The following is a 24,661-nucleotide window of genomic DNA, read 5'->3' on the forward strand; positions in this document are numbered from 1 at the left end:
ATTAAGTTAATGGGGGAACTGGGTAGGGCTATAGTCTGCCACTCTCTAAAAGCATGCTCCTCCATGTAATTGAGGCTAAGGTATTTAAAAGCAGCAGGTGTGAAGAAAAGACTTAAATACCTGGAAGAAAGCCAAGACTAAGATCTATTGATGGAGCAGTTTGAACAAGTTCTAAACTGCAAGCCCCCTTCAAACCAAAAGGATGCAGGATACATGAACAGGAGCCACTGATAGTTCTCACATCTCGCTCTCCCTTCCCCAAAACATAATTGAGCAACAAAGGAGAGAGAATAAGACCATAAGAGATTTCACATAAACCAAGTCCTTGCTCCAGGAATGGTGTCTCACTATAAATTGTTCCAATCAAATAGTTCCAAAATAACTATCCCTCTTAAATGGTCACAGCCCAGGACTAAATTTTATTTTGTAGATGGCAACTTCCTCAGGGTAGGGACAGACTGTTTTATCCTGTGCAGGACATGGTTAGCCACTTACATAATAATCTGGTGTCTTTTGTGCTCATCCCAAAGCTCATTAACAAGGAGTTAGGCAAGCATTGTGACTACTGAAACGAACAGAAGAAGTGCAGTGGGAGTAGCCTGAACTGTTTTCCTTAGAGGCTTTTTGCCAGGTCAGCAGATAATCTTAAGTCTCTCTGGCTATCAAGATGTGACTGACAGGAGGACAGTCTCCAGGGACCACAAAAGAGCTCAGCCCATGTTCATTGCAAGAGGAATGCATGCTGGAGTGGGGGAGGGGTAGGATTGTCAGTCTACTAGCAGCTCAAGCATGCAATTATCTGCTTCAATATGATTTGTGAGCCCTTATATCAGTTGGTTCTCAACCTTAGACTCAAGGCACCTCTGGACAGACTTGAGGTCCCCCTTGGAAAATGCTAGCTCTTCATTTTCACTCATTTTTTGACTACAGAAAAATATCAGGGAAAGTTTTTCTGTTGTGAAAAAAAAGAACACAGAAATCCATAGTTGTGGTCTATTTGAAGTCCCTGGGTTTGTCTTCTGAATGAAGTCTGTAAACATAACAGTGCCAACATTGTGTGCACTTGTTGAAAGGATCTCAGGGCATCCTAGGGTACTCTAGCACCCGGGGGGGTGGAAATCACTGCTTATATGAAGCTGGAATGTGTTCCAGTATTTGGATTTTACCTTAAACATGACAAGAAGGATACAGGAACAATATTGCTCAGTAGTAAAATGAAGCCCCCAAGGTGGAACACAGCAAGTATTTTTAATACCCTCTTCACAGCAACATTATACAAGGCCACCCCAAGGTCTCTCAGACCTGCCCAAGAGTATTTCAAAAAGTGCAAAATCTTCCATTTTGATTGCGATCTGTCTGGCACTAAAATGGAGGATATACATTATGGCACAATGATACTCTTTAAATTCCAGGAAAGCTTTCACCACGCTCACCTCTTTTTATACCTTTTATTATACTTTGGAAATTTTAATCAAAGAAAAACTAACTTAATACAACTTGCTTTACCTTCTCTTTTGAGTAGGCATGCATGTTATTAGTAAAAGAAAAACGTGATTTGTCACACAGCCTCATGCTGCCTTAAAAGGCATGCCGTATCCGTGGCTCTAGCATTACCTAAACTCCACTTGTTTTTAAGTTCTTGTTGTTTGCAACCATTTCTTGATGTTAAACCCTCATATACCCTATGCACACACTTCATTCCCAGCAACATTTCCCTGGCTGTGTTTTGGCAATGGGATCACATGGTTCTTTAAGCTTCTCCAGAACTACTGAGAGCCCATTAGTTGCTCAAGAGGTCACTAGTTTCAACTGCAATTGAAAACCCTCCTGGATTTCTCATCTGGACAATTCTCCTCTTTAATTTCCATCTTCCTTCCTGGCCAAGACTCAGACTCATTTGTGCTTGCGAAGAGGACGGTAGCTAGATGTGTGGTGCTCCTTCAGTTCAAACTCATTATGGCCTTCCCTGAAAGCCAGAAACAAAAAATGTCATTAGCATTTAAGAAAAATAAGATTGCACAAAGTGGTCCACTCAGCAACAGCAACTACAGAGGCTACCCAAGTAAAAGATAGCTATGTTGCAGCCTGCAGTGTAGTTCCAATGAGCTTGCTTGGGTACTGGAGCCAGTTTGGCTACATTCATTTGTTGCTCTGCCCAGGCTAATACACTTTACTGAGAGACAGGGTAGATTAACCTGCACTGAGGGTCATGCAACTGTGGCTATATTGCATGAGATACCCAAGATGGCTCAGGTACTGCTACACTGCACTGTGGTCTGTAGTGTGAACATACCCCAAGAAGCAATCCCCAGTAGTATGTTTGGCTATGAGAGGGGTTCTCCCTAAAACTGCCATTTGTTGTATATAGATTGAGAGCTGAGAGGTTTTGTTTCTTAATATCACACTAGTAATTTATTTATGGAGGGGGAGACTGCCAGATAAATCTGAAACCTCCACTCTATGTTCTGACTGCTAGCAAGAGAAATGACAGAGTTCCTTGCTTTCTGAAAGGTTCATGCTCACGTCACTGGTCATTTTCAATATCACGATGAAGGCGATGACTCCTATAACAAGAGCTGCCATTACAATGCTACTGTGTACTGCAGAGGCTAGAATCCCTACTCAGTGGATTTCTCTTCTGTTGAACAGCAAGTTGAACAGAGACAGACAGGGTTAGGCAAAGACACAATCCCTGGTCTGTAGCACATGGCAAACTGACTTAATACCCTGCTTTTGTCTGGCCAATTGTTCTTGAAACTTAGCTAGCATCACTTGTAACATGTTTCTTACTACTTAATATATTCTTTTGCTCCAAGCATTGCTCTCTGCAGAGCTATATACAAGCCATGAAATGACAAACAAACATTTTTTGCTACTACCTGGTTTCAATTTTAGGCTAATTTTCAGCTGCTGTACAACACTATCCTTGGGAATCAAGCAACTTTGATATTTTAAAAAGAGGGATAATGTAAATAAACTAGAAGCCAAGATTGATGAAAAACTGTTTTAAGGAAAATAATTCCCCAACCCAAAGATTGTTACACTGCCAGAAGTCAAAAAAAAACTTCAGGAGTTTGGGGGGTTTTTTTAGAGTTAAAACTGTAGCTACTGTATTGTTTAACTGCAAACTGGAAATTGCTGATAAACAAAATGGAGACTCTCCAATTTCAAATACTCCAGAAAGACACCCCCACCCCCAACTAAACACCAAAAAGTCTTTGTTTCACGTCACAGGTTCTATCCTTGTAAATTTCCTTTGTTTCTGATTTCACCTGGTCTCTCTGCCAGCAACAGTCGGACTTGAATTATCCATTAGACTTGTGCGAAGTGGCCAGTATTCGCTTCGGATTTGGATTCGGCTGATTTGGGGGACAGTGATTCAAATCACTGTCCCAAATCAATTTGGCCAAAATCAATTTGGAGATTCAGCTGCTGCTGAATCTCCGAATCAGCCAGGCCCACCCCCCCACAGCCCAGCAATGGCTGCCCTGCCTGCCCCAACTCGTGGCACTTGGGGGGAAAAAAAGCCCCAACTCACTGGGTGCTGCTGGGTGGGGGGCAATCCCCACTGCCCCACACTGCATGGGGGGGGTCTGCATGAGCCCCCCCGACCTGCCCCCCAGCCCCTCATGGCTGCCCCATGTCCGCCCGGGACTCGCAGTTCCTGCCAGCAGGGTGGTGATCCCTGCTGCCCCCCACCATGTGGGGGGCTCTGTATGCGCCCCACAAAGCCCTGAGGCCACTGCAGGAGTGGTGAGTCCCAGGGTTTTGCTTTGTTTTTTTAAAGGGCCGAAGCTGCAGCAGGCACGGGGTTGGGGTGCTTGTGCAGAACCCCTCACAAAGCATGGGGCAGTGGGCAGCAGCAGGGATCACCCCCCGCCCAGCAGGACCCAGTGAGTTAGGGCTTTTCTGTAAAGGCCAGGAGCTGGGGCAGGTGGGGCAGCTGTGGAGGGGCTGGGGAAGCAGGGAGGGGACCCCATGGTCCCCTCCCCCAGGCCCCTTTCCTCCGCCCCCTACTTACCAACTCTGAGTCCGGCTACAGCTCCCTGCTGCAGCCACCGGGAACTGTCCAAAACACTGAAGGTCTCCAAATCTTTTCTGAAGATTCAGAGAGCTTCGAATCAATTCAGACCTTTTAAAATTGGTCCCCTGATTCAATCTGGATTTGGAGATTCAGCCACCAAATCGGGCTGAATTTCTTCCGAATCAAATCACTACCCAGAGCTTTGCACAGCCCTATTATCCAACAACATCATCAACCAACCATGGGAACAGCCAGACCTGAACAATGATCTCACTTATTTGGCCTCCAGCAGAAATTAGCTTCAGAGATAGACATAACGTCCTCATGATACACTTTAGCTTGCAGTGTAAAAGCAGGGAAGGAATACTTTCCCTGACCCCAGTTTTACTATTGATAATGGTGTTTGTAAGTTCCAAGTTAGCTAATGAAATAATGCCCAATGTTGGAAAAAAAAATCATTAAAGGGTTGGCAACTTATTGAACTATTCAGTTCCTCAAATTTCTCCTGCTAATGGACGAAAGATAGTTACTTGTATAAGAACTATAAACTCGCTGTAGAGGGCGAAGGTTTATCTCAATGCACATTTCTATCCAAAAGATCTCAGCCCAGTTACCGGAAGCATCGCTGGCAGTAGAGATCATCATCACAGTCATGGCAACGTAATGTGGCATCTTCATTGCAAATGCAGCACCATGGCAACTCCTCCTCATTACTGTCTTCTGCCTCAGCCATCAGACTGGGTTTCTTAGCAGTGGTTATGCTGGCTGGAGCTTGACTCTAATACAAGAAGAAACCAGATTAAACAAAAGCAGGTGACAGGCTGGGATAATGCACAAGAATTAGACTGAACTCAAGCTTCATGGATCTTATCAGCTTGCACACAAATTGAAGGCAAGGCAGCAAGAGATTTTAGAAGGAGATTCTGTCCAGAAAAGACACTCAAAGGACTTGCACAAGATACAGGGCTGTCCAACTTGGGGGGGGGGGGGGGGGGGGAAATGCATGCACACCCTGTGAGCCACTGGGCTGCATGGGCTATAGCCCTCTGGGGTCTCCCACCCACTATGCAGGTGGTGCAAGCAAACTAGCATTCCTCTCCAGTGCAGGCAGAGTGAGCAGCACAACATACCTCCTGGCCACATGCACGTGGCCCCCTCTTATGGCATGGGCAGTCCAGCTTTCCCTCTACTGTGCGCAGCACCCTCCTGCTGCCCAGCCCTACTCTAGCCTTAGAAGTGGAGGCAGGAAGCAGAAGCCAGAGGAGGAAAGGGGAGCCTCAAAACCTCTGCTGCCACAACAGCAGTAGTAATAGGGAGAACAGCAGACAGGCAGGAGAGCCTGCAGCTGCATGTTAACTCCTTAGGAGCCAGGTATGGCCACAGGCTGCCAGTTAGACAGCCCTGTTCCAATATACACTGGCCACAAATATTCACACATTAGTTCAATGTCACTGTACCCTCCAAAGCATCCAACTTTTGCTGTATCAAGTTCTGCCCGGTGAACTAGCCAGGAGTCAAAGGGCTGGTTTGCATATAGATTATAATCTATTTTTTCCAATAAAGACTAAATTCATGCACTCATACTTAGTTGTACATTCATCCTTCTTGACAGGTAGGTAACCATTCCCGTCTGTCCAATGTCAACAGCAGCATCTACTCTGTGTGTCAGGCACTGTACCAACTCACAGAAAAAGACATCCTCTGATAAGAATGGCTGATGATCTACATTGCTCTACTTCCACACCTGGTGTGTCTAAGGTAGTAACACTATCCCCATTTTATACTGGAAACTGAAGAAGAGGTCTTAGTCACTTGCAAAAGATTACACAAAAGGCCTGTGGCTAAGCCAGAAGCTGAACTCAAGATGTGTCAAAGACTAATGCCTTACTCACAAGGCTATCTAACTCCTCTCATTTATACTGTCCTTATGGTAATAGCCACAGATAAAAACTAACCTTTCCAAGTGCATATTTGGGGAAAAGCATGAAAATATTCTTCACACATTGTAAGAACAGATCCCTAACAAAATGATGATAAAGTGGTAGGTTTTGAAGTCTAACACACTTGCTGACATTTTGATAACACTGATAATTAAAGATATTCTTGGATTTGAAACATGCATCTCAGTGACACATATTACAGATTAATTTAATGCTTACAAGTTACTTTAGAGAGCATGTGTGCCTCTAAGTAATAAGATGTAAATCAGCCCTGACTACTTGGCATCCCATTACTAATTCCCTTCATTGGATGTAAGTGAGCGCATGAACTTGCTTACTGATGCAGTCTCTAGACCTTATCCAGCTGCCAGGGGGTGGGAATGGAAATAGCAGCAGCTGCAGCTCTGATTCCAACCCCAGTCAGGGCCAGAGCTGGAGCTGCAGCAGCTGCCCATCATACCCCCCCCCCCTCCACCTCATACTCAAATCCAAGATGAGCCCCTCCCCATATTATGGTTTTAGGAGCCCAAAGCACAATAAATACTGTGCTACAATACCCTCAAGATATGGTGGATGTTTGTGTTACAGAGAAACGTGTTGTGTCAGGAAGCTAAAAAGTCACTTGAAGAGGGCTTGACTGACTCACCTTCTGCTTTGCTTTCTTGGGTAGGTTCTGCTGTGAGACTCCAGGCTGGGTGGTTTGATCTGGAGGGATGTTGAAACCACTTGCTTCATCCAGAGCTGCTTCCTCTGTGAGCTGGTAACAAGCAAGACAAAAAAGTGTCTTGTTTCAACTCTCCCCCTACCCCCAGCCTAAACTTCCAAACTATCACTAGAGCCAGAAATCTGATAGGAACAGAACCTGCCTCTACAAAGAGAACTATACTGCATGCTCTCCTGTTCGAGGGGGCATGGATATAAAACAAGCAACAACCGAGTGGGGGAAAGGAGTTAGGAGAGGGAGAGAACATGAGAGTGACAGGACATAAGCACAAGAGACTTCCAAAGTCATGTGTAGCCTGTGACTGGCTGGGCCTTACATTCTGCTGCAAATTCTAAAGATACACTAGGCAAGGGGGATGGAGAATTTAAACTGGAAGTCATTTAATTACCTAGGAAGGACAAAAGCATTGGATGCAGGTGTCGCCGTGAATGTAGTCTTTCTGGACTTCAGCAAGGCCTTTGACACTGTTGACCACCCCATCCTCATTAAAAAACTAGGCGACTGTGGCATCGATGCCTACACAGTCAGATGGATTGCAAATTGGCTGAAGGGTTGTACTCAGAGGGTGGTGGTGGACAGGTCATATTCAACCTGGGGGAAAGTGGGCAGCGGAGTCCCCCAGGGCTCGGTCATTGGGCCTGCACTGTTCAATTTCTTTATCAGCAATTTGGACGACGGGGTGAAAAACAACCTGTACAAATTTGCTGATGATACCAAAATTTGGGGCGAGGTGGGCATGCTAGTAGGGAGGGAAAGACTGCAGCAAGACCTGGATAGGTTGCAGGGGTGGGCTAAGAAAAACAGGATGCGTTTCAATACTGACAAGTGCAGGGTGCTGCACTTGGGCAGTAGTAACCGGCAGCACGCTTATAAGATGGGAAACTCCCTTCTTGAGAGCACAGAGGCAGAAAGGGATCTTGGAGTCATTGACTCCAAGATGAACATGGGCCGACAATCCGAGGTCACGGTCGGCAGGGCTAACCAGACCTTATCATGTATCCACAGGTGCATCTCAAGTAGGTCCAAGGAGGTGATCCTCCCCTTCTACGTGACACTGGTCAGGCCACAGCTGGAGTACTGTGTCCAGTTCTGGGCACCCCACTTCAAGAGGGATGTGGACAACATTGAGTGGGTCCAGAGGACAGCCACCCACATGATCCGGGGACAGCAGGGCAGACCCTACAATGAGAGGCTACGAGACCTGAACCTGTTCGGCCTTCACAAGAGAAGGCTGAGGGGGGACCTGGTGACCATCTATAAACTCACTAGGGGGGACCAGAAGGGTTTGGGGGAGACCTTGTTTCCCCTAGCGCCCCTCAGGATAACAAGGAATAACGGCCAAGTTGTTGGAGAGTAGGTTTAGATTAGACATCCGTAAGAACTACTTCACAGTTAGGGCAGCTAGGATCTGGAACCAACTTCCAAGGGAAGTGGTACTGGCTCCTACCCTGGGGGTCTTTAAGAAGCGGCTTGATGCCTACCTGGCTGGGGTCATTTAAGCCCAGTTTTCCTCCTGCCCAGGCAGGGGGTCAGACTCGAAGATCTACAAGGTCCCTTCCGACCCTACTTCTATGATTCTATGAAGTCACCATGATAGTGGCAAGTCAGCTGGAGAGAAAGATGCACACAGGGACAGAGAAGCCAGGGCTGCTAGACTTAGGTGACTGGGTCATAGAAATGTTTTATTATCTATTGAAATCAAGAGTTAGTTCAAGTGAAACACATAAAAAAAGACAGAGGATGTTCTTTGTGCCTGCTGAACCGCTAACAAAATTACTTGGATTTAATTAAAAAAGAAAGCAAGTGAAGTCCTAGTATCAACTTCTAACCTGCTTCAGGACTCTCTGAATGGCCTGGTCCTCATCCATCTCCTCATCGCTGTCTGGGAGTTTATAGTCATCCAGAGTAACTGCAAGAGGTATGGAAAGTTATGAAACTATACTGAGTTGGGACAGCATCTCTTCCCAGCTCTCACACCATTCTGAGTGGCAAGTTGAATTTGAGGAGTGTTCCATACTGTAGCCCAGTACTGGCTCTGGCAAAGCCGAGAGCAAAGAACACACTGTAAGGAGGATACAGAATGATTGAGGGGTTTATTTGGAAGGGATATTGCTTTGTCTTATGGGAAGAGAATGTAACTCAACCACTGTGCTAACTCAGGTCTGCTCTCTTCCAGCACTGTGTTCTTCCCTGTTACTCACTTCTCTCAGGGTCCTGGCCTCTGAGTACTGCCAATCTCTTTGCAACTTCTAGAATCTTGTCTTGTCTAGTGTTCTCCTCCCTTAGCTCAGCAGCAGCCTCTGCCAGAAGTTTATTTTTCTCCTCCTCTAGTAGTTTTGGGTCCAGATCTGTAATGGAGATATCGCTCTCACTCTTGCGATTGAGATCATTCAGGGTCTGGATATTAACAGCTGGAAAACAGAAAGAGAACACATGTGTGTTACAGTAGCAGTCCTCCCCTCAGCACAGCCTAGGCTATTAAAAGAACAGACTACAAGAACACATCTCGTTTCATAATAGAGGGACCACCAAGGTTCTGCTGCACAGTTCCGTTTTCCATAATGAAAGTCACACTGTATCAGGGCCTTGATCGAATGGTGACCAGAGAAGTGAGTCACAATGCAGTTCTCAGTGGGGTTCCACAGAAAAGAAACCATTTGTGGAAGAACTCACCATGGCAAGTAAGAAAGCTTTAACTAACTCATAAAAGACACCGGGCATGATGCTGGGCAGAGTGGTATCACCAGACCTTGACCACTAACACACAGGCTGTGTAACACAGCACTGAATGGCTGGAAGTAGAATTTTTTTCTTCTATAGTGAGCAGCTGCCTTCAAAATTAGAAATATTAACCAAACAACATTACCCTTGAAAAAGGAAAATGCCTTAAAGCCTTGATCCTCACACCAACTGGTGTCACCAAGTGACTTTGAAAATGCAACCTGCAAGAGGCAGATAGTAAGAGGTACCTTGTGACTGGACTCCTGGACTACAATGCTCATCAACAGCCACTTCCTCAGCAAACTGAGTCAGCAGGTCATTGGTCTGCTGGACCTGGGTTCTGGTGTCTGGGGGCTGGTGAACCTGGAAAAGACAAAGGAAATTGTGGGAGACAGAGGAATGGAAGAGTTAAATGGATGATGGTTGGAGGTAAATTTAAAATATGAAAAGTTATCTGAATCCTATTCCTACTGGGACCAGATGACTCCATTGCTGGAAGTGCAACAGGTGATGATCAGGATCTGGTTTTCAAGTGGGGCTGAACACCCTCAGCTCCAACTACAGACACTAGACCAGTCTCAGAATGGAAAGGAGAGTCAGAAACTGCTGAGATCTCATCCCAGGTCTAATACCAACTCATATCATGGCGTACACACATTTAAGCAACTAAATAAAATTACCCAGTTTCCAGAACTGCTCAGCAACCAGGCAGAAGTCCCCACAGAGGCTGTTGGGATTTGATGCTAATGCTAGGTTCCCAATTACAAACAAACACTCTGGGACAAAGCCTACTTAAGTTTTACAACTATATAAAACATGCTGTACTGTTTTTATATGGACCATTAAAAGGAATGTGTCAAGTAAAAAATAAAGCTGATGCTTTTTCTTTTAACTGAACACATTTATTTTTTACATAAAATTTTACATTATTAATAGTCTAGTATGCCTTTCTCCCAGCTTCCAATTAAAGTTTTAAATGCATCCCAAGCCAGGGTCACTAAAATTTCTGCTTGGTTTCACTTCAAAAGTTCTTAAATAGGTAAAACATTACCTTTTTAAAAAAAGTAATGGAAATATTTCAATTCAACTTCAGCTCTGTAATTGGCTTACTTTATTAACTCATGCAGAAAACCCATGTTTTTGGCAAAATGCCACACAAAAGTGTCTCCTTAAGGTGGTTTTAACCCCCATCGGATACAGTGGTTTTCTCCAATATTTGAGTACTGTCATGTCCTGTCTTTCTAACATCTCATGGAAGCCCTGTTTGACAGTTATTGATCAATGATCAATGTCATAAAAATCTTTTTCTTTGGACAGGTAAGCTTCTGATATTTAGGGGCACATGCCATACAGTAAGACACATATCTTGTTTTTGGAAGGCAGAACATAGGAAAAAAGACTTTCCAGAGTTGTGGTCAACTGTGAGACATGGGACAAGACCTCCTGGTAAGAGTGTGTCCAGGAAGTGTGGCATCCTAGGAAACAGTCTGAGTGAGACACTAAGAACTTCCTTGTGTGGCAGGAGAGCAGCAACACTAGGCCCCAAACTGTTGCAAGAGCAGAAGCAAACTTGCTTCTTTATATTAAATAGTTCTTTATGCAAGTCTCCCTAAATAATAAAGTGTTGTTTTCATGCTACAAACCTCACCAAGTAGCACCTCACTGGCCACAAGCCAGCTCAATTGCTCCTTGAGGCACAAGCTACAGTGCACTTAGTCAATAGCTGTTGCAAATTCCTTAGGGGCTGAGAGGGTTAACACACTGGACACTGATCTTTCTGCTTGCTGAGCTACAGAAAAGCAGCAGCCATTTGAGAGCAGTGTCTCTGTGCTTCTATTCCAGAAAAGAAAAAGTAATCCTTCTGCTTAAGACACACACCCTCATTTTGGAAGGCTGATTTTGGGGAAAGGGGAGTATGTGGAATGCAATTAAGTAGGGCATAGCCTTATATTCAAGACCCATCAGAAGCAAACCTCTTCCTGTCTTACTGTCTTCTTTAGGCTGCCATTTACTTCATCACTTCAGACATTTATTAATGATAACAACACTACATACTATTACAGCAATATTTACTATTTAAAAGCACCTGTAAAAACTGCATCACCTATTTGAGGTAGTCAAATAACATTATCCTTTTTATAGATGGGAAAACTAAGAGTGGCTAGTGGCTGGATAGTTGGAGGCATGGAGCACCCATATTGCCTAATGCCTGTTGGAGGCAGTAGGACTTCTCAGCACCTCCAAAAATTCAGGCCACATTCCTTCACCTTATTCCACATCAAAGTGGATCAACCACTGAAGTGGGAATAGAATCCTGGACTCCTGATGCTGGCCTCTGCTGTCCAAACAAGGCTCTCTCTCTCTCAAGCCAATAATTCTCACAGACAAAGCAACTTGCACTTTACAATTGGAGTCTTATCTGTAACTCAGACATGGGGCTGCTTCCTTTTCAGCCACTTCTAGCCACTTAAACTAGCTACCATTTGTTTGGTAGCACCACAAGTGCTCCTGTACCTCCAACTTCAGCCTGAAAAGGACTAGGTGCCCTCACTTCAATGAGGTACAACAGCAATACCATAAGCAGGGAGCAACTTATATATTTTGGAGGTGGTATGGCAGACGCATACAAATAAAGCAGGAAGAAGGGCTGACATTCCTCTGAAATCTCTTGGGACACCACAATTAGCGTGTGAGGTCAGGAAGATGAACTGGAAATAACTGACAAGGGGACTAGGAGATCTTACCTGTCTTGGAGACTTGGAGGGTGGGACTCTCCCCTGTAGGGCAGCCAGGCGGTCCTCCATCTCCTGTGTAGATGGAACAGGTTTGCAGGGGTCATGCTTCAATGCTGCAAGCCTAGATTCTATCTCAGCCTGAGATGGGATGGACTCTAAAAATTCAGACCAAGATGTTTTTCTTTTACTGAAGGCAAATGGGTTCATCTCACCCAAATCCCTTGCATTTTATATTTCCTTAGAATAAGGGATCCAGACATCCAAGCAAAGTTTCTCTCATCCTATTAATTACACCCGGAGAGGTTACGGGTGTATAGAATATTGGCATCAAAGTACAATCTACTGCTTTCTGCTGAATACCTGCCCCCTCCTACATATACCTCAACCCAGAAGGTGAAGGTAGCTGGAGGATTAGCAACTTCATAAGAGCTCACAGGACCAATATACCTACAAGGGAGAAAGTGAAATGAATGCAGCACCCTCATGTTTCAGAGGCAAAGTGTGCTGCTGTCTATGCACTGTAAGAACACAGGACTGGAAGGGATCTCCTGGGTCACTGACCCCAGTCCCCTGACACTACAGACACCACTCATATAACCCCAGTCAAAGACAAATCAAGCTCCATCTTAAAACCAGTTAAGGTTCTTGCCCCTATTACACCTACAAGAGACTGGTTTCAGACCCTCCCTGGGACCATGTGCGGAAATCAGCTCTCTCTCCAGTTCCTGAGAGGCAGGATTGACCAGAATGCGATCCCCTGGAGCCCTGGTGCAGCCCAGACAAACTGCTCCCATGTGTAACTTTCAGTATAACACTATGGCCACACAGTCACAGCAGTGTGCTGGCCCCTGCTTTGCCTTGTTCCTGTTGCTATCATGCACAAGAATGGCCCCAAGACAAATATAAACAAGCAAATTATTTTACTGTGTGTGATACTTAGGTAAGAACTGCACTGAGCAAGTCAGTGAAAACTCAGGAGTCCAAGACAGCTAAGCCAAGGATATTAAACCAGGTAACCAAAAGGTAATGCCACATGCTGTGGTAGCACAGGCAGGGCCTGGCTTCCATGGACAGCTTTCTCCTACCAATTTCCAGGTACACAGACTAGATTACCAATACACTGGTAGTTGTAATTGCAGAATAGCAGCAGTGGATGATGCATCTCACAAGCTGCAATGAAACCACTGCTTCCCCACTGAGAGTCTCCACAGTCCTGTGACACTCACTGGGCTTTGTGTCCTCCTTGAGCCTCTCCAGTCTCTCAGCAATAGCTCTGTCCTCTTTTGACAGCCCCTGATATTTGGGATCTGCTAGGCCTTGGAGTTTTGTGGGTCCCTTTGGCTGCCTCTTGGGCTGGTTCTGCTTTGCTTCAAGAGCTGCTACACGCCTGGGACAAGGAGGGAAAAAGCAGCAGAGCTTGGAACTCAGAAGATGAATTCTGAAAAGATCTTCTGTGAGCCCCCCTGTAACAAACGTTATTTGGGAAAAAGACGCTATAGAAGAGAACAGGTCAAATGCTTTTATATTCCTGCTCCTGACTTCAACAGGCTAGATTTAAATCTGGGGCACTAGGGGGAAAAAAAGATTATTGAACAGCAGCAACATAAAGTGGTCAAAAAGTGAATGGCAGAGTTGGCAGTGAAATGTAGAAATTTATGCTTTTGTAGCACAGGTGAAATCCAGGCAGAAGGCAAGGTAGAGGTGCACTTTATGCATCTCTGATTCAGCTGGTTTATAAACTTAAAGTTGAATCCAGCTACAGGCTGTAACAGCCAGAAGTCATTAGTATCTAAAAAACTGTTTTACCAGCCTTGCACAACAGCTGCTGGTCTCAATCCAGTCCCAAGCAGTCCATATCCAAGACCCTGCCTTCTGCCAATTTCAGTAGAAAAGACGAGGACCAAGAGGAAATGCAATGAAATAACCAAATGAGCAGAACTCACTTTTTGTAGTTCTCTGGTGGGGACCATCTTGCTGTGCTGCTTTGAGATGCCCCTCTGGGGAAAAAAAAAAAATAAAAAGTCCCAAATGTGAAGCACAGCACAGAGGCACATGTCTGAACTACATGCTTCCATCACATACCCTCTCTTGTTCAAACCTATGGGAACAGAATGCATGGTTCAACTGCATTCATCAGCAGCCACATCATATAATTCCTTTCAAAAACCAAGCCAGATGGCATCTGCCCAGTTTCTGAAAGGGATTATGTGGAGGTTGCATATGACAGCGGTAAACTGGACTCAGTGACTCAGCCTTCTTACAGTAGAGATGGGAATAAAAAGTATTCGCACGAGACTGACTTAGTTTAAAATGGCTATCAATGTTACAATATAAAGCAGTGGTTTTCAACCTTTTTTTTTGGTCGGTGTACCCCCGGCAGCCAGTGGAGAAACAGGGAGTCCCGCATTGGCCGATCCAGGAAGGGGATGGGGGGTGCGTTGGGCCACATAGTGTGCAGCAGCAAAACTGGAAGTACCAGCAGTGCGCAACACCGGCAAAAACAAAAGCACCAGCGGCATGTGGTATGTAACACCACAATGTGCTGGTGGCCCCACCTACCGCTTCTCCATGCTGCTGCTGTATACCCTCTGGGGTCTTCCCAAGTACCCCCTCAGGGTATGCATCCCCCTCCCCACCCTTGACAACCCCCAACAGAAAGGATCTGAAACACCCCCTCTATCTTACAGTTTGCATCTCCAAAGGCAGAAAACAGGAGGAAACAAGTTAAGGTTCTAAACTTTCCTAGGTCACCATCAATGAACAGCCTAGGGGAAAAGATGCAACTTAACTGGCTCCAAATACATAATTATATAAGATGCAAGGTCTAAAGGGTTTTATGTAACTACATATTGCAGAAATAGTTATGCAATACAAATTATAATATTGTAATTATTACAATATTACTACAAATTATAATTCGTAGTAGACAATAGTTGGATATTATCTACTACAAATATGCTTAAAGTCAAGGTGATTAACACGTGATTTACATTGCAACCTTTCCTGATATTTATGGAAGATATTACATCAACTTCACAACAGTTGTTCCCAGAGACCCCAATAAGGATAAGCTCTACATTGAGCAAGGCACTGTAGAGATAAGAACGAAGGCCTGGGCCCCACCACAAAGAGGTTACACTTCAAAGCTCAGATTTTGCAAGGTGTTGTTTGGGACAGAACTGTTTGCCTGATGGAGCTCTCAGTGACAAAGAGCAGTTTGCAAGATCAGGACATAAATGTACCATTTGTCTACTCTAGTGAACAAGGAAAGCAAAAACATTTTTCCACTGGGTCTTCTTAGCCTTTCCAGCCTGTTCTATTGTTCCTGTTCTGAGATATTAAACAAATGAGAGTAAGGGTCGCTGTCTGTGGAAGGCTGACATCTCTTCTGGGTAGTCTGGCTGGTTGTAAAGTCTGGGCTCTGGGGCTTTCCAAGCTTGGAGGCCAGGAATATTTTCTCCTTTAAAAAGGAAAGCAACCCAACAGTATGCAAAACTTGGGAATCAGATTACAGATCATAACTCAGTGAAACAGGAAGGGTAGAATTTTAGAACATGTTTATTTTGCCTTAAAGGCAAAAGGTTACAACAACTGTAGTCTTCTGGATAAATGAATGGACAACCCAGGCAGCTGCAGGTCAGTGAAGAACTATCCTCTATTGGAATCCAAGATAGGATCAATGCGAGTATGAGTTTAGGGTGGAGTTATTAAGAGGGAAGTGGGTCAAAAATCTGCATTGTGACACAGAGTGCTGAAACAAGAAAAGACAGTAGATATAGAGACAGTGCCCAAGTCTCACATCTTACCCAGTTAGCACCCCATGACACTGCTTGCACACCTTCTGCTGAGTACTCCCACACCGAGGAACAATGGCACTGAATCCAAGACATCCTGAGCAAAATGCCCGCCCACAGTTCTTACATCCACACTGAGGAGAAAGAAAAAGAAAGGCAGAGTACTGAAAGTGTATTAAGTGTATAAGTGTATGAAGGTGAAAGCACCTGCCTGCAACAACTCTAGATGAACGCTGAGTCTCTCTGAACAGGGACCAGGGAGATGCAGCTTCGGTATCAAGTACTTCAGAGCTATTCAGGGAGTTCTAAGGTTTGTTTGTTTTTTATTAATTAAATATTTCTCCAAGTAGAAATGGTTTATCCTAGCTAGTGCACCTACATACACAATATAACAATTATCAGCCATCAACCTTCAGGACGTAAAAAGCTTAACAGCTAGAATCGGGAATATCATTCTCTCTCATGAGACAGTGCGCAGAGAAGAGTCATTCTCTCCTCTGAAGCACGTGCAGAAGAGTGGGTGATGCAAGTCACAAGCCTTTTTTGTTACAGGAATCCCTACCACTTTAACTGGCAAGATATTAGTTTCTGTGCCATCAGTATTTAAACCCCCTCCCACCAAAATGCCCCTGAAAGCCACTCCCCTCAACCAGAGAGCCATGATAGGGCACGGGGAACACGTGTTTCCAAATGAACACACACGGCAGGGTCAAGCTTAGGTCTGGAAGGCAGCAAATGGGAAGTGTGGTTGGCACTCTGCACTCAGACCCTCACAGGGCTGGTGCTCCATGCGGCACCAATCAAGCACTGCTGCCTGCCTGGCTACCTGACCTCCTGGGGTGCCACCCTGACCTTTTATCCCCCGTGTAAGGCAGACTTGCCTCTTTCTTGAAAAGAGTGAACTTGGATGTGCAGCCATAGCACCTGTTCTCCATGGCAGGGAGGCAGGCAATTGCACCCACAGGAACACTTTATCACAGGGAGGTCCCGTCTTGGTCCAGAAGAGCCATGCAGGGCTGGTGATGGTCTCTGGAGCAGCCCAGGCTGCACAGCACTGGCAGTGCAAACTGGCTCCAGACTCCTTCAGTAGAGAGAAAGGGAAGAGGAGAGTGCCAGCCCCCCACTAACTAGCCTGCTCCAGCCTGCGAGCAAGGGGCTACAGCTAGTGACTACTCCTTATTAGCAGCACTAGGCTTTGCTCCCTCAGGTGACGACTATTGCTATTAGGTCTTTTACTATTACTAATGCTATTACTAACGCTAATACTATCACTGCTACTCGCAACCCAGTGAGGAGAGCTCAACACTCGAGCACCCTGCCCCGGGCGGCGCAGCTGCAACCACACGTGCCCCTTGAAGCCCGGCTGCAGCCGCGCCCCTCCAGCCCCGCCCCCGCCCCAAGCCCTGCCCACAGGTAATTACACCCCGCGAGGTCCGGACCCAACGGCACCTGGGCAGCGCCAGCCCCGCTCCAACAGCCAAGTCGGGATGGGGCACGACGGAGCCGACCAACACCCCCAAGAAGCCGCCTACAGCCACCGCATCACACAGCAAAGTACCTCGGCGCCCGCCGGCTACGCAAGGCTCCCACCGCCCACGGAGCCTTGGGGGCTGCCGGGAGTTGTAGTCCCCTCCCCCTGGCCACCGCCCGCAGAGACTGCGGGCCGAACGCCCCAGCACTACATTGCCCAGGGCATGCGCCTGCCGCGCACAGCCTGGCGGGAGCCGCAGTTCCGCCAAGCAGCGCTTCCGAAATGGCCGCGCGTGGCCCGGCGGGAGTTGTAGTCCGACGCCCTCCTTAAGACCTCGCCAATCGCGGGCGAGGTCGAGGCCACAGAGACTACAAGTCCCAGCAGCCAGTGCGCGGGGGGGGCTAGTGGGCGGCCGCGGCGATGGCGGTCGATAAGGAGATGTTGGAGCGGGACCTGTACGCGCTGTTGGGCGTCGCGGAGAAGGCGTCGGACAAGGAGGTCAGGGGCCCTCCCACCCCGCCGGGGCCCAAGGCCCTGGGGATGGCGCGGGGCAGCGACCACTGTGGCGTGCGTGGGGCGGGGCCTACTCTGCGGTCGCTTTTATCCCCACACCTCCCCCAGCGCTGCCCCGGTCGGCTTCTGCCCCACGGTTACACTGCGCATGCGTTGTACCCCCTCTTCCTCCTCGTGCGTGACTTCACAGGCACCCAGCGTGATCCCTACTTTCCTCGTACATCCTCGACATCTCCTTGGAGGGGCGGGCCCATGCAAATGAGAAGAACGTTGGCAGGCCGGGGTCTTCTAGTCCCCCGGGCCAGGGCTGCCTGGTGCATGACGCCCGGTGGGCCTAGCCCCGGCACAGCTGCGGGGCTGGGGCAGGAGGGGTGGCAAGGGGCACCGTCAGGACACGCAATGTGGCAGCACCTTCTGGCCCTCCAACGAGTTTGGGGCACCAGTGGACAAATCATTTCTCTGTGGGGTTGCCAACCCTCCCGGATTGGCCCCCAGGAATCTACCAGAATCTGCATCAAGCCCCTGGTGACTACTGAAAGCAATCCAGGAGATTGATACTGTGAACAGGTTGAACAGTACAATTAATGACTAGAGGTGCACTGATATGTGGATCACATATTGGATCAACACCGATATGAGGAAAATTGACAGTATTGGTAATTGCCTTTTTATGGCTGATGTGGCCAATAATGTCTGTGCATGCATGCAGCTGTAGCACAGCATGCAGGCAGCCAGGAGCTCAGCCCAGCAGTGTGGAGAGCAGTTGGGTTTGGCTGGTAAATCTGTTGTGAAGGAGGGGGCGGGGCCCTCTGGTGAGGGAGGGAGTGGGGCTGGGGCAGGGACAAGGGCAGGTGCTGCACAGCCGAGGCAGAGTGCAGGACAGAGCCACAAGTGGCTCTTACAGGGTGGGGCAGATGACACCAAGTTATGGAGGAGCGTGGTCATGCCAGAAGATAGGTTGCAGGTACAGGTAGACCTGGACAGGCTGGAGAGTTGGGCCGATCAGAACCAGATAAAGTTCAACACTCAGAAGTGTAAGGTGCTCCATCTGGGGGCAAACAATCCCCAACATACTTGCAGGCTCGGTGGCAACAATTTGACTTGCACCACGGCCGAAAGGGACCTAGAAGTAGTGATCCACCATTGTATGAACATGAGCCAGCAGTGTGCTGCAGTGGCCAGCAGGGCAAACAACGCATTTGCAATCATTAACTGTTGTATCTCATGCAAAACTAAGTGATACTCCCACTGTACTCTGCACTGGTAAGGCTGAAGCTGGAGTGCTGTGTCCAGTTCTGGGCACTACACTTCAGCAAGGATGTGGAAAAACTTGAGATGGTCCAGAGAACAGCCACCTGTATGATCAGGGACTTGGAAGACAAGCCGTACGAGGAAAGGCTGAGGGACTTGAGCCTCTTCAGCGTACAAAGAGAAGGCTGAGAGGGGACTTGGTAGCAGCTTACTGCTGCATTAGGGGAGTACATCAAGAACTCAGTGAACAGCTGTTCACCAGGGCACCCCTGGGGAAGACCAGGAGCAATGGGTACAAACTCCTGGAAGGCTGCTTCAGGCTCAATTTCAGGAAAAACTCCTTCAGAGTCAGGGTGTCCAGGCTGGAATAAACTCCCTCCAGGGGTGGTGCAGTCACCTATTCTGGAAATCTTCAAAAGGAGACTGGACAGTCACTTTGCTGGGGTCACTTGACCCCACTGGTTGTCTTTTCCTGCCTAGTGCAGGGGGACTGGACCCAATGTTCTACAAGGTCCCTTCCAGCCCCTAACAATCTCTAAATGTGCCTTCAGATTTGCACTCGGGGTGGGTGGCGGTGATGTTGGGACAGGGGCTATGGCAAATCTTGGGGTGACTGCAGCCCCTCCCAGCTCCACCACCGCCCACCTTGAGTGTAGCCTGGCTCATCCCCTGCTGGGAAGAGCAGCACCCTAGCCCCACCCAGCACCGCCCCAGCCTGCAGTGGCAGCCTGGCCTCACCCCACACGCAGATCCAGGGGCACATGCCCCTCATGCTGCACACAGATAAGGGATGTACGCAGCAGCAGAAGCCACCCCATACCCCCCAGCCACTCTCGGCTTCGTCCCGCACTCTGCCCAGCAGTGCCTGTCCCAGCCCCACTCCCTCCCTCACCACGGGGGCCTCGATCTGTGCCCCCCCATGTCCCTTCCCCCATTGCCCTTTCCCCCACTGCAGACTTACCAGCCACATAACTGCCTGGCTGCATATTGGCAATCGGATCGGTATTGGGTGATATGACTTGTTAAAAATTGGCCATCGGCCCAAAAAATCTCTAACAGTGCACCCCTATTAATGACATTGTCATGTTGGGGAAAAAAATCTGGAATAGCTTCAGTCAGAGTTGGCAACCCTACCTTTTCACTGCTTGTGGGGTAAGATCTAGTGTAGGGAGTATCTGAAGCCCCGGACTAAAGAGTCTGGGATGGAGGATGCTTACCTGTAGTATCTGGGGGCATCCGCACCCCAAGAGCCCCGGGCTTGGACCTGCACATAGGATGCCTGCCAATGGATTTGGGAGCATACGAAGTCCCAGGGTGAGAGGTCTGGGATGAAGGATGCTCATCAGTTGCAGCACCGTACATGGTGTTTAGAACAATTGAGTTCTGCCTGCTCAGTCGATATGGTTTTTGGAGTGATCGAGTTCTGCTCAGTTGATGTGATTTGGAATGGATTTGACTAATTTGACCTGGAACACAAAATACATTTTTTTAAAATAAATAAAAAATCTCTGGCTGGAGATTTGGCCGGCCCATTGTTTTACCCTCAGGGCAGTGTGGGTCTGGGCTGGTCATGTAAAGCTAGAAGCCTTCCTTAAATGGGGCTGCTGAGAACATAGCAGATGGGAAAGAAATAGTTGATTCCTTGGGATAGATCCAAGAAGAACAGGGAGGGAGTGAGGGTCGCAGGTTCAAACCAAGCACACCCAAGGGGCACCGGGGCAGAGCGCACTGGTAGCACCCACCAGAGACAACCATGGCAGGGTGCAAGGCCCAGGGCAAATCAGCCTGTGTGGGGTTTGCACAGGCTGATTTGCCCTGGGCCTTGCACCCTGTCTGGGCCCCCATCCCTGCCTGGATGAAGCGGGGTGGGGGAGGCCAGACACAAAGCTGGCCCAACCCAGCTCTGCGGAGCCCCCCAAGGCCCAGGGCAGTCACCCTGATTTGCCCCCCCCCCCCCCGGGATGGCTCTGGCACCCACTGGTCCTCCAATGAGTCCAAGAAGCCAGTCGACGCTGCCCAGTGAAACTGCCCAGAGACCTGAACAGATGAGGGACAGGAAGATGTCCCCACCCCACACCAGAGCCTCCTGGTCAGCAATGTGGCCAGCTTGCTTAGGTCCAGAAGGAGGTTGACCAGGAGGTCTTGGTGGGGCCAGGGGTGGGGAGTGCACCAAGGAAAAGGCAAGCAGAGCAGTGCAGCCAAAACCTCAGCAAGAGGCTCTTTGGGGCAAGGGCAGGAACAGGGTGGCTGGAGTGAGGGGGCGGAGGCTGAACCTCCAGCTGGAGGGATGGGGGGAACAGCAGCTGGCACAGGTTAACCCCTCACGCCTTCAGGCTGCTGGTTGGATCTAAAGCACAGACTGGATACGAAGTGACAGTGCACCTAATATAGCTACTCTTCTGCTCAGCCTAGTGGCAGGATCTAGAGGTGCGTTTGGGTCCAGCTCTTCATTCCACACATGGCTGTCCCCAGATCAGGAAAGCAACCGGCTGCTTTATGGTACCTCAGCTTTTCTCTAGGCTCCCGGGTTGTGTGGGGACCTGTCTCAGCCTCAGTGTAAATTAAAGCAGTCTCAGGGTTGTTGTGGTTTGTGCATGGCGTGGCAGCCTTATCTGTGATAAACCAGCGTCCTTATTTCCAATCTGTATTATTTCCCTCTTTGGAAACGCAGGAGCAAAGGTTGAACGTGATGAAAGGCACAGCAGAATAACTTGTGGGGCTACATGTTTTTAACGCCTTGTAGCATACTCCTTTCCCCCCCTTCTCTTCATGCCCCCCCCAAATAATTACCTGTATTTTAGAAACTGTTTGTTGGGTATTGGTTGTTTGTTAATTGTGTGAAGTAATTTTTCTTGTTTGGCCTCGGATACTTTTATTAATAACCAGCATGGCATTTGGAGTTTTGCCAGTGTTGCATTGCTCATTCTTACTCATTGTTGATTGTGTTCCTTAATAGTGTTTCCTTGTTTGCTGATTGTAGTCTGCCCTGTAGTTGCTGTTATGTCCTCTGTCACCTTGTCTTAAGTACATGGGATGAGATCTTTGTCCCACTAAAGTTAATAGCAAACTTTCCATTGACTTCACCTGGGCAGAATTTCACTTCTGGTGTTTGTTTACAGCCCTTGAGAGGGAAATGTTAAGCTTTTAAATATTCTTTGGCAACGCAATAGATTTAAAGTAGCATCAGATCCCATACCCGTTCTTCAGTCTAATTGTCAATATTGAGGTTTCACCATTGCGTTTTTCTTGTTTTGTTTTCTTTCTTCTTCTTTTTCCTTATTTTCCTGTGTTAAAGACCTATAGAAACAAATGGGGAAGCTGACTCTCCTATAGAAAGTAAATAAGGAAACTGTAAATACCAACTGTTTTCTGCTGAACAAAGTTAATCTTGTTAAAGTGACGTGAGCAGTAGGGCTGTGTGAAATTTTGCCAGGTGTTTCATTTCGAAGCTGTTTTGATGCATTTCAAGCTCGAAACAATGAAACTGAAACGAAACAAAAGCCTTCGAAACAGCTTTGAAACAAAACAAGGGCACTCAAAACATTTCAAGTTTCAAAGCTGGGCTTACTTGGCATCCCAGCCGGCAGCATCAGCCTCCTGTCATCTGGCACACGGATCAGGGGAGGGCTGCAGGACTGTGCCGTACTCTTCTCGGGTGTGGGACCCCGGATCTGTGTGCCAGATGACAGGAGGCTGCTGCTGCCGCCTGGGACTGATGCTGGGCGCAGCCTGTGCTCAATGCTGGAAGATTGGTGCTGTTGCTGGCCCAAGGCAGCAGCAGCAGCCTCCTGTCATCTAGCACACAGATCAGGGGCCCACTCCCCTGGGCAGGACTGTCCTGCTTTTCCTCCACAACACCAGAGAGCAGGCACAGGCAGCCCCATGTGGGCTCCAAGTGGCTGCAGCACAGGGTGCTGGCCACTGGAAGAGGGAGCAGCTGCTTTTCCCCATGCTGAGCACCAGCTCGTAACCTGCTGCTGCTTCCAGCCTGGGCCCCATGCCAGCTCCGGGCTCACCCCTTGGGGCTGAGCTGCAGCAGAAGCTGGGCAGAACCTGCTGCTGAGCGTGGAGGAAAGCCCCCTGCCCCCGCTCACCCCTGCCAGGCAGTGTTTGGTGCAGCTGTGCCAGACTGCTCGTGTGGGGTGTAGGCCCCCAGGTCTGCACGCCGGATGGCGGAAGGCTGCTACTGCTGCCTTGGGCCAGCAGCAGTAGCAATCTTCCCGGCACTGGGCGCAAGCTTTGTTTCAAATACTTGAAACAACTCAGACGTCTGGGCGACCTTTGTTCATCAAAGCAGTTGGTGAAGGGGAGTTGTTATGGTTAGGTGGGCCAGGTGTTTGGAAGCCTCACTGAGGTCATTATATGGGAAAATTCTTTTGACTGTCCATGGTGTGGATTACTTATCATTTGAGAAGACTTTACTTTGTTTAGTAGGGTCTCGCCAATAGGTTCCCAATAAAGGGCTATTGCAGGGATCAGCAATGTTTTCCAGCAGGGGGTTGGAATGACCCAGCTCAGCTCTGAGGCAGGCAGACGCTGGGGCCTGGCTTACTCTGTTGCTTCTCCCTGCTGCCTGGCTCTGGCACAGCACAGAGAAAGCCCTCCTCTGCTGATGCCTCAGGCTCCCAGCTGCGTTACAGTGCAGGGAGAACTCCCCCACCACAGACGCCATGACTCAAAAGCTCAGTGGGCCGGATGTGGCCCATGAGCCATAGGTTGCCAAGCCCCTCTCTTTTGTTGTTAGCCTCTCATTTTTGTCCACCAGGTGGTGTCTGAATACAACAGGTTTCCTTTTCCCAGTTTGTAAAAGGCCTCCTTTGCAGTTATACAGACACTGTTCTTCTTTCTTGTAGCATTTCTTTTCTTGCACAAAGCATTTTCAAATGGTAAAGAGCATTCAGATGATTAACATCCTGCTTAGTGACTTAGTCTAGAAAACTGTTGTTGACTTGACTCTGAAGTGTCAGAAATACAGTATGTTCATCATCTCTATAGCACTATCTCCCTAGCTGGGTTTATGGCAGTTACTAATACTACATATTTTGGCCAGAATTTCTTTTCCCTGCCAAACCCTTGCACTGTATGTTATGTGCTATACCCCCCAGGCACATCTGTAAGAACATCCTCTTCCACCTTACACTGAGATACAGTCTTCCAGTCAGTTAATTAGACCTGGTCTTGGCTATACTATTCCAGTTATTTTTGACCCTGAGATTTGTATCACTGTAACATGCTGTATGTAGGAGTGAAATTTCTATCCTTCAGAAACTCGTTTTGGTTTCAGATGTGGCTCCCTGAGTACTTGGCATCTTGGACTGGAATGTTTTTTTGTTGCAGTATGATGTTAATCAGCAAAGATACTGCTACAGGGAGGTTGCATGTTGGCCCTTAAACAGTCTCTTGTTGTTGCAGAAGGATATTTTCTTGTAGTTAGCTAGCTACCAGTTGTTTCCTTATGCCTTTTATTATTATTTTCTAAATCTTTCAG

At 47.8% G+C, this 24,661-nt stretch overlaps 2 protein-coding genes across 2 annotated transcripts in view; one reads left to right on the forward strand and one right to left on the reverse strand.

The window, feature by feature from the left end:
- Window positions 1-1,229: 1,229 nt before the first annotated feature.
- On the reverse strand, window positions 1,230-17,289 carry ZFYVE19 (zinc finger FYVE-type containing 19). The gene is made up of 11 exons (XM_019496577.2): window positions 16,820-17,289; window positions 15,951-16,072; window positions 14,088-14,141; window positions 13,371-13,531; window positions 12,154-12,299; window positions 9,658-9,772; window positions 8,890-9,099; window positions 8,518-8,597; window positions 6,611-6,721; window positions 4,639-4,802; window positions 1,230-1,966 (listed from the first exon to the last, which is right to left on the reverse strand). The coding sequence occupies exons 1-11, from the start codon at window positions 16,871-16,873 to the stop codon at window positions 1,894-1,896; spliced, it is 1,290 nt and encodes a 429-aa protein (XP_019352122.1). The 5' UTR covers window positions 16,874-17,289; the 3' UTR covers window positions 1,230-1,893.
- A 510-nt stretch (window positions 17,290-17,799) lies between these two features.
- DNAJC17 (DnaJ heat shock protein family (Hsp40) member C17) overlaps window positions 17,800-24,661 on the forward strand; it is a 38,147-nt gene continuing 31,285 nt past the window's right edge. The window contains exon 1 of the mRNA XM_006270347.4: window positions 17,800-17,907. Within this exon, the coding sequence (XP_006270409.1) occupies window positions 17,830-17,907 (78 nt within the window). The 5' untranslated portion in view covers window positions 17,800-17,829. The remainder of the gene's footprint in view (window positions 17,908-24,661) is intronic.

Source organism: Alligator mississippiensis, chromosome 2, assembly GCF_030867095.1.
Source record: "Alligator mississippiensis isolate rAllMis1 chromosome 2, rAllMis1, whole genome shotgun sequence".
NCBI lineage: Eukaryota > Metazoa > Chordata > Crocodylia > Alligatoridae > Alligator > Alligator mississippiensis.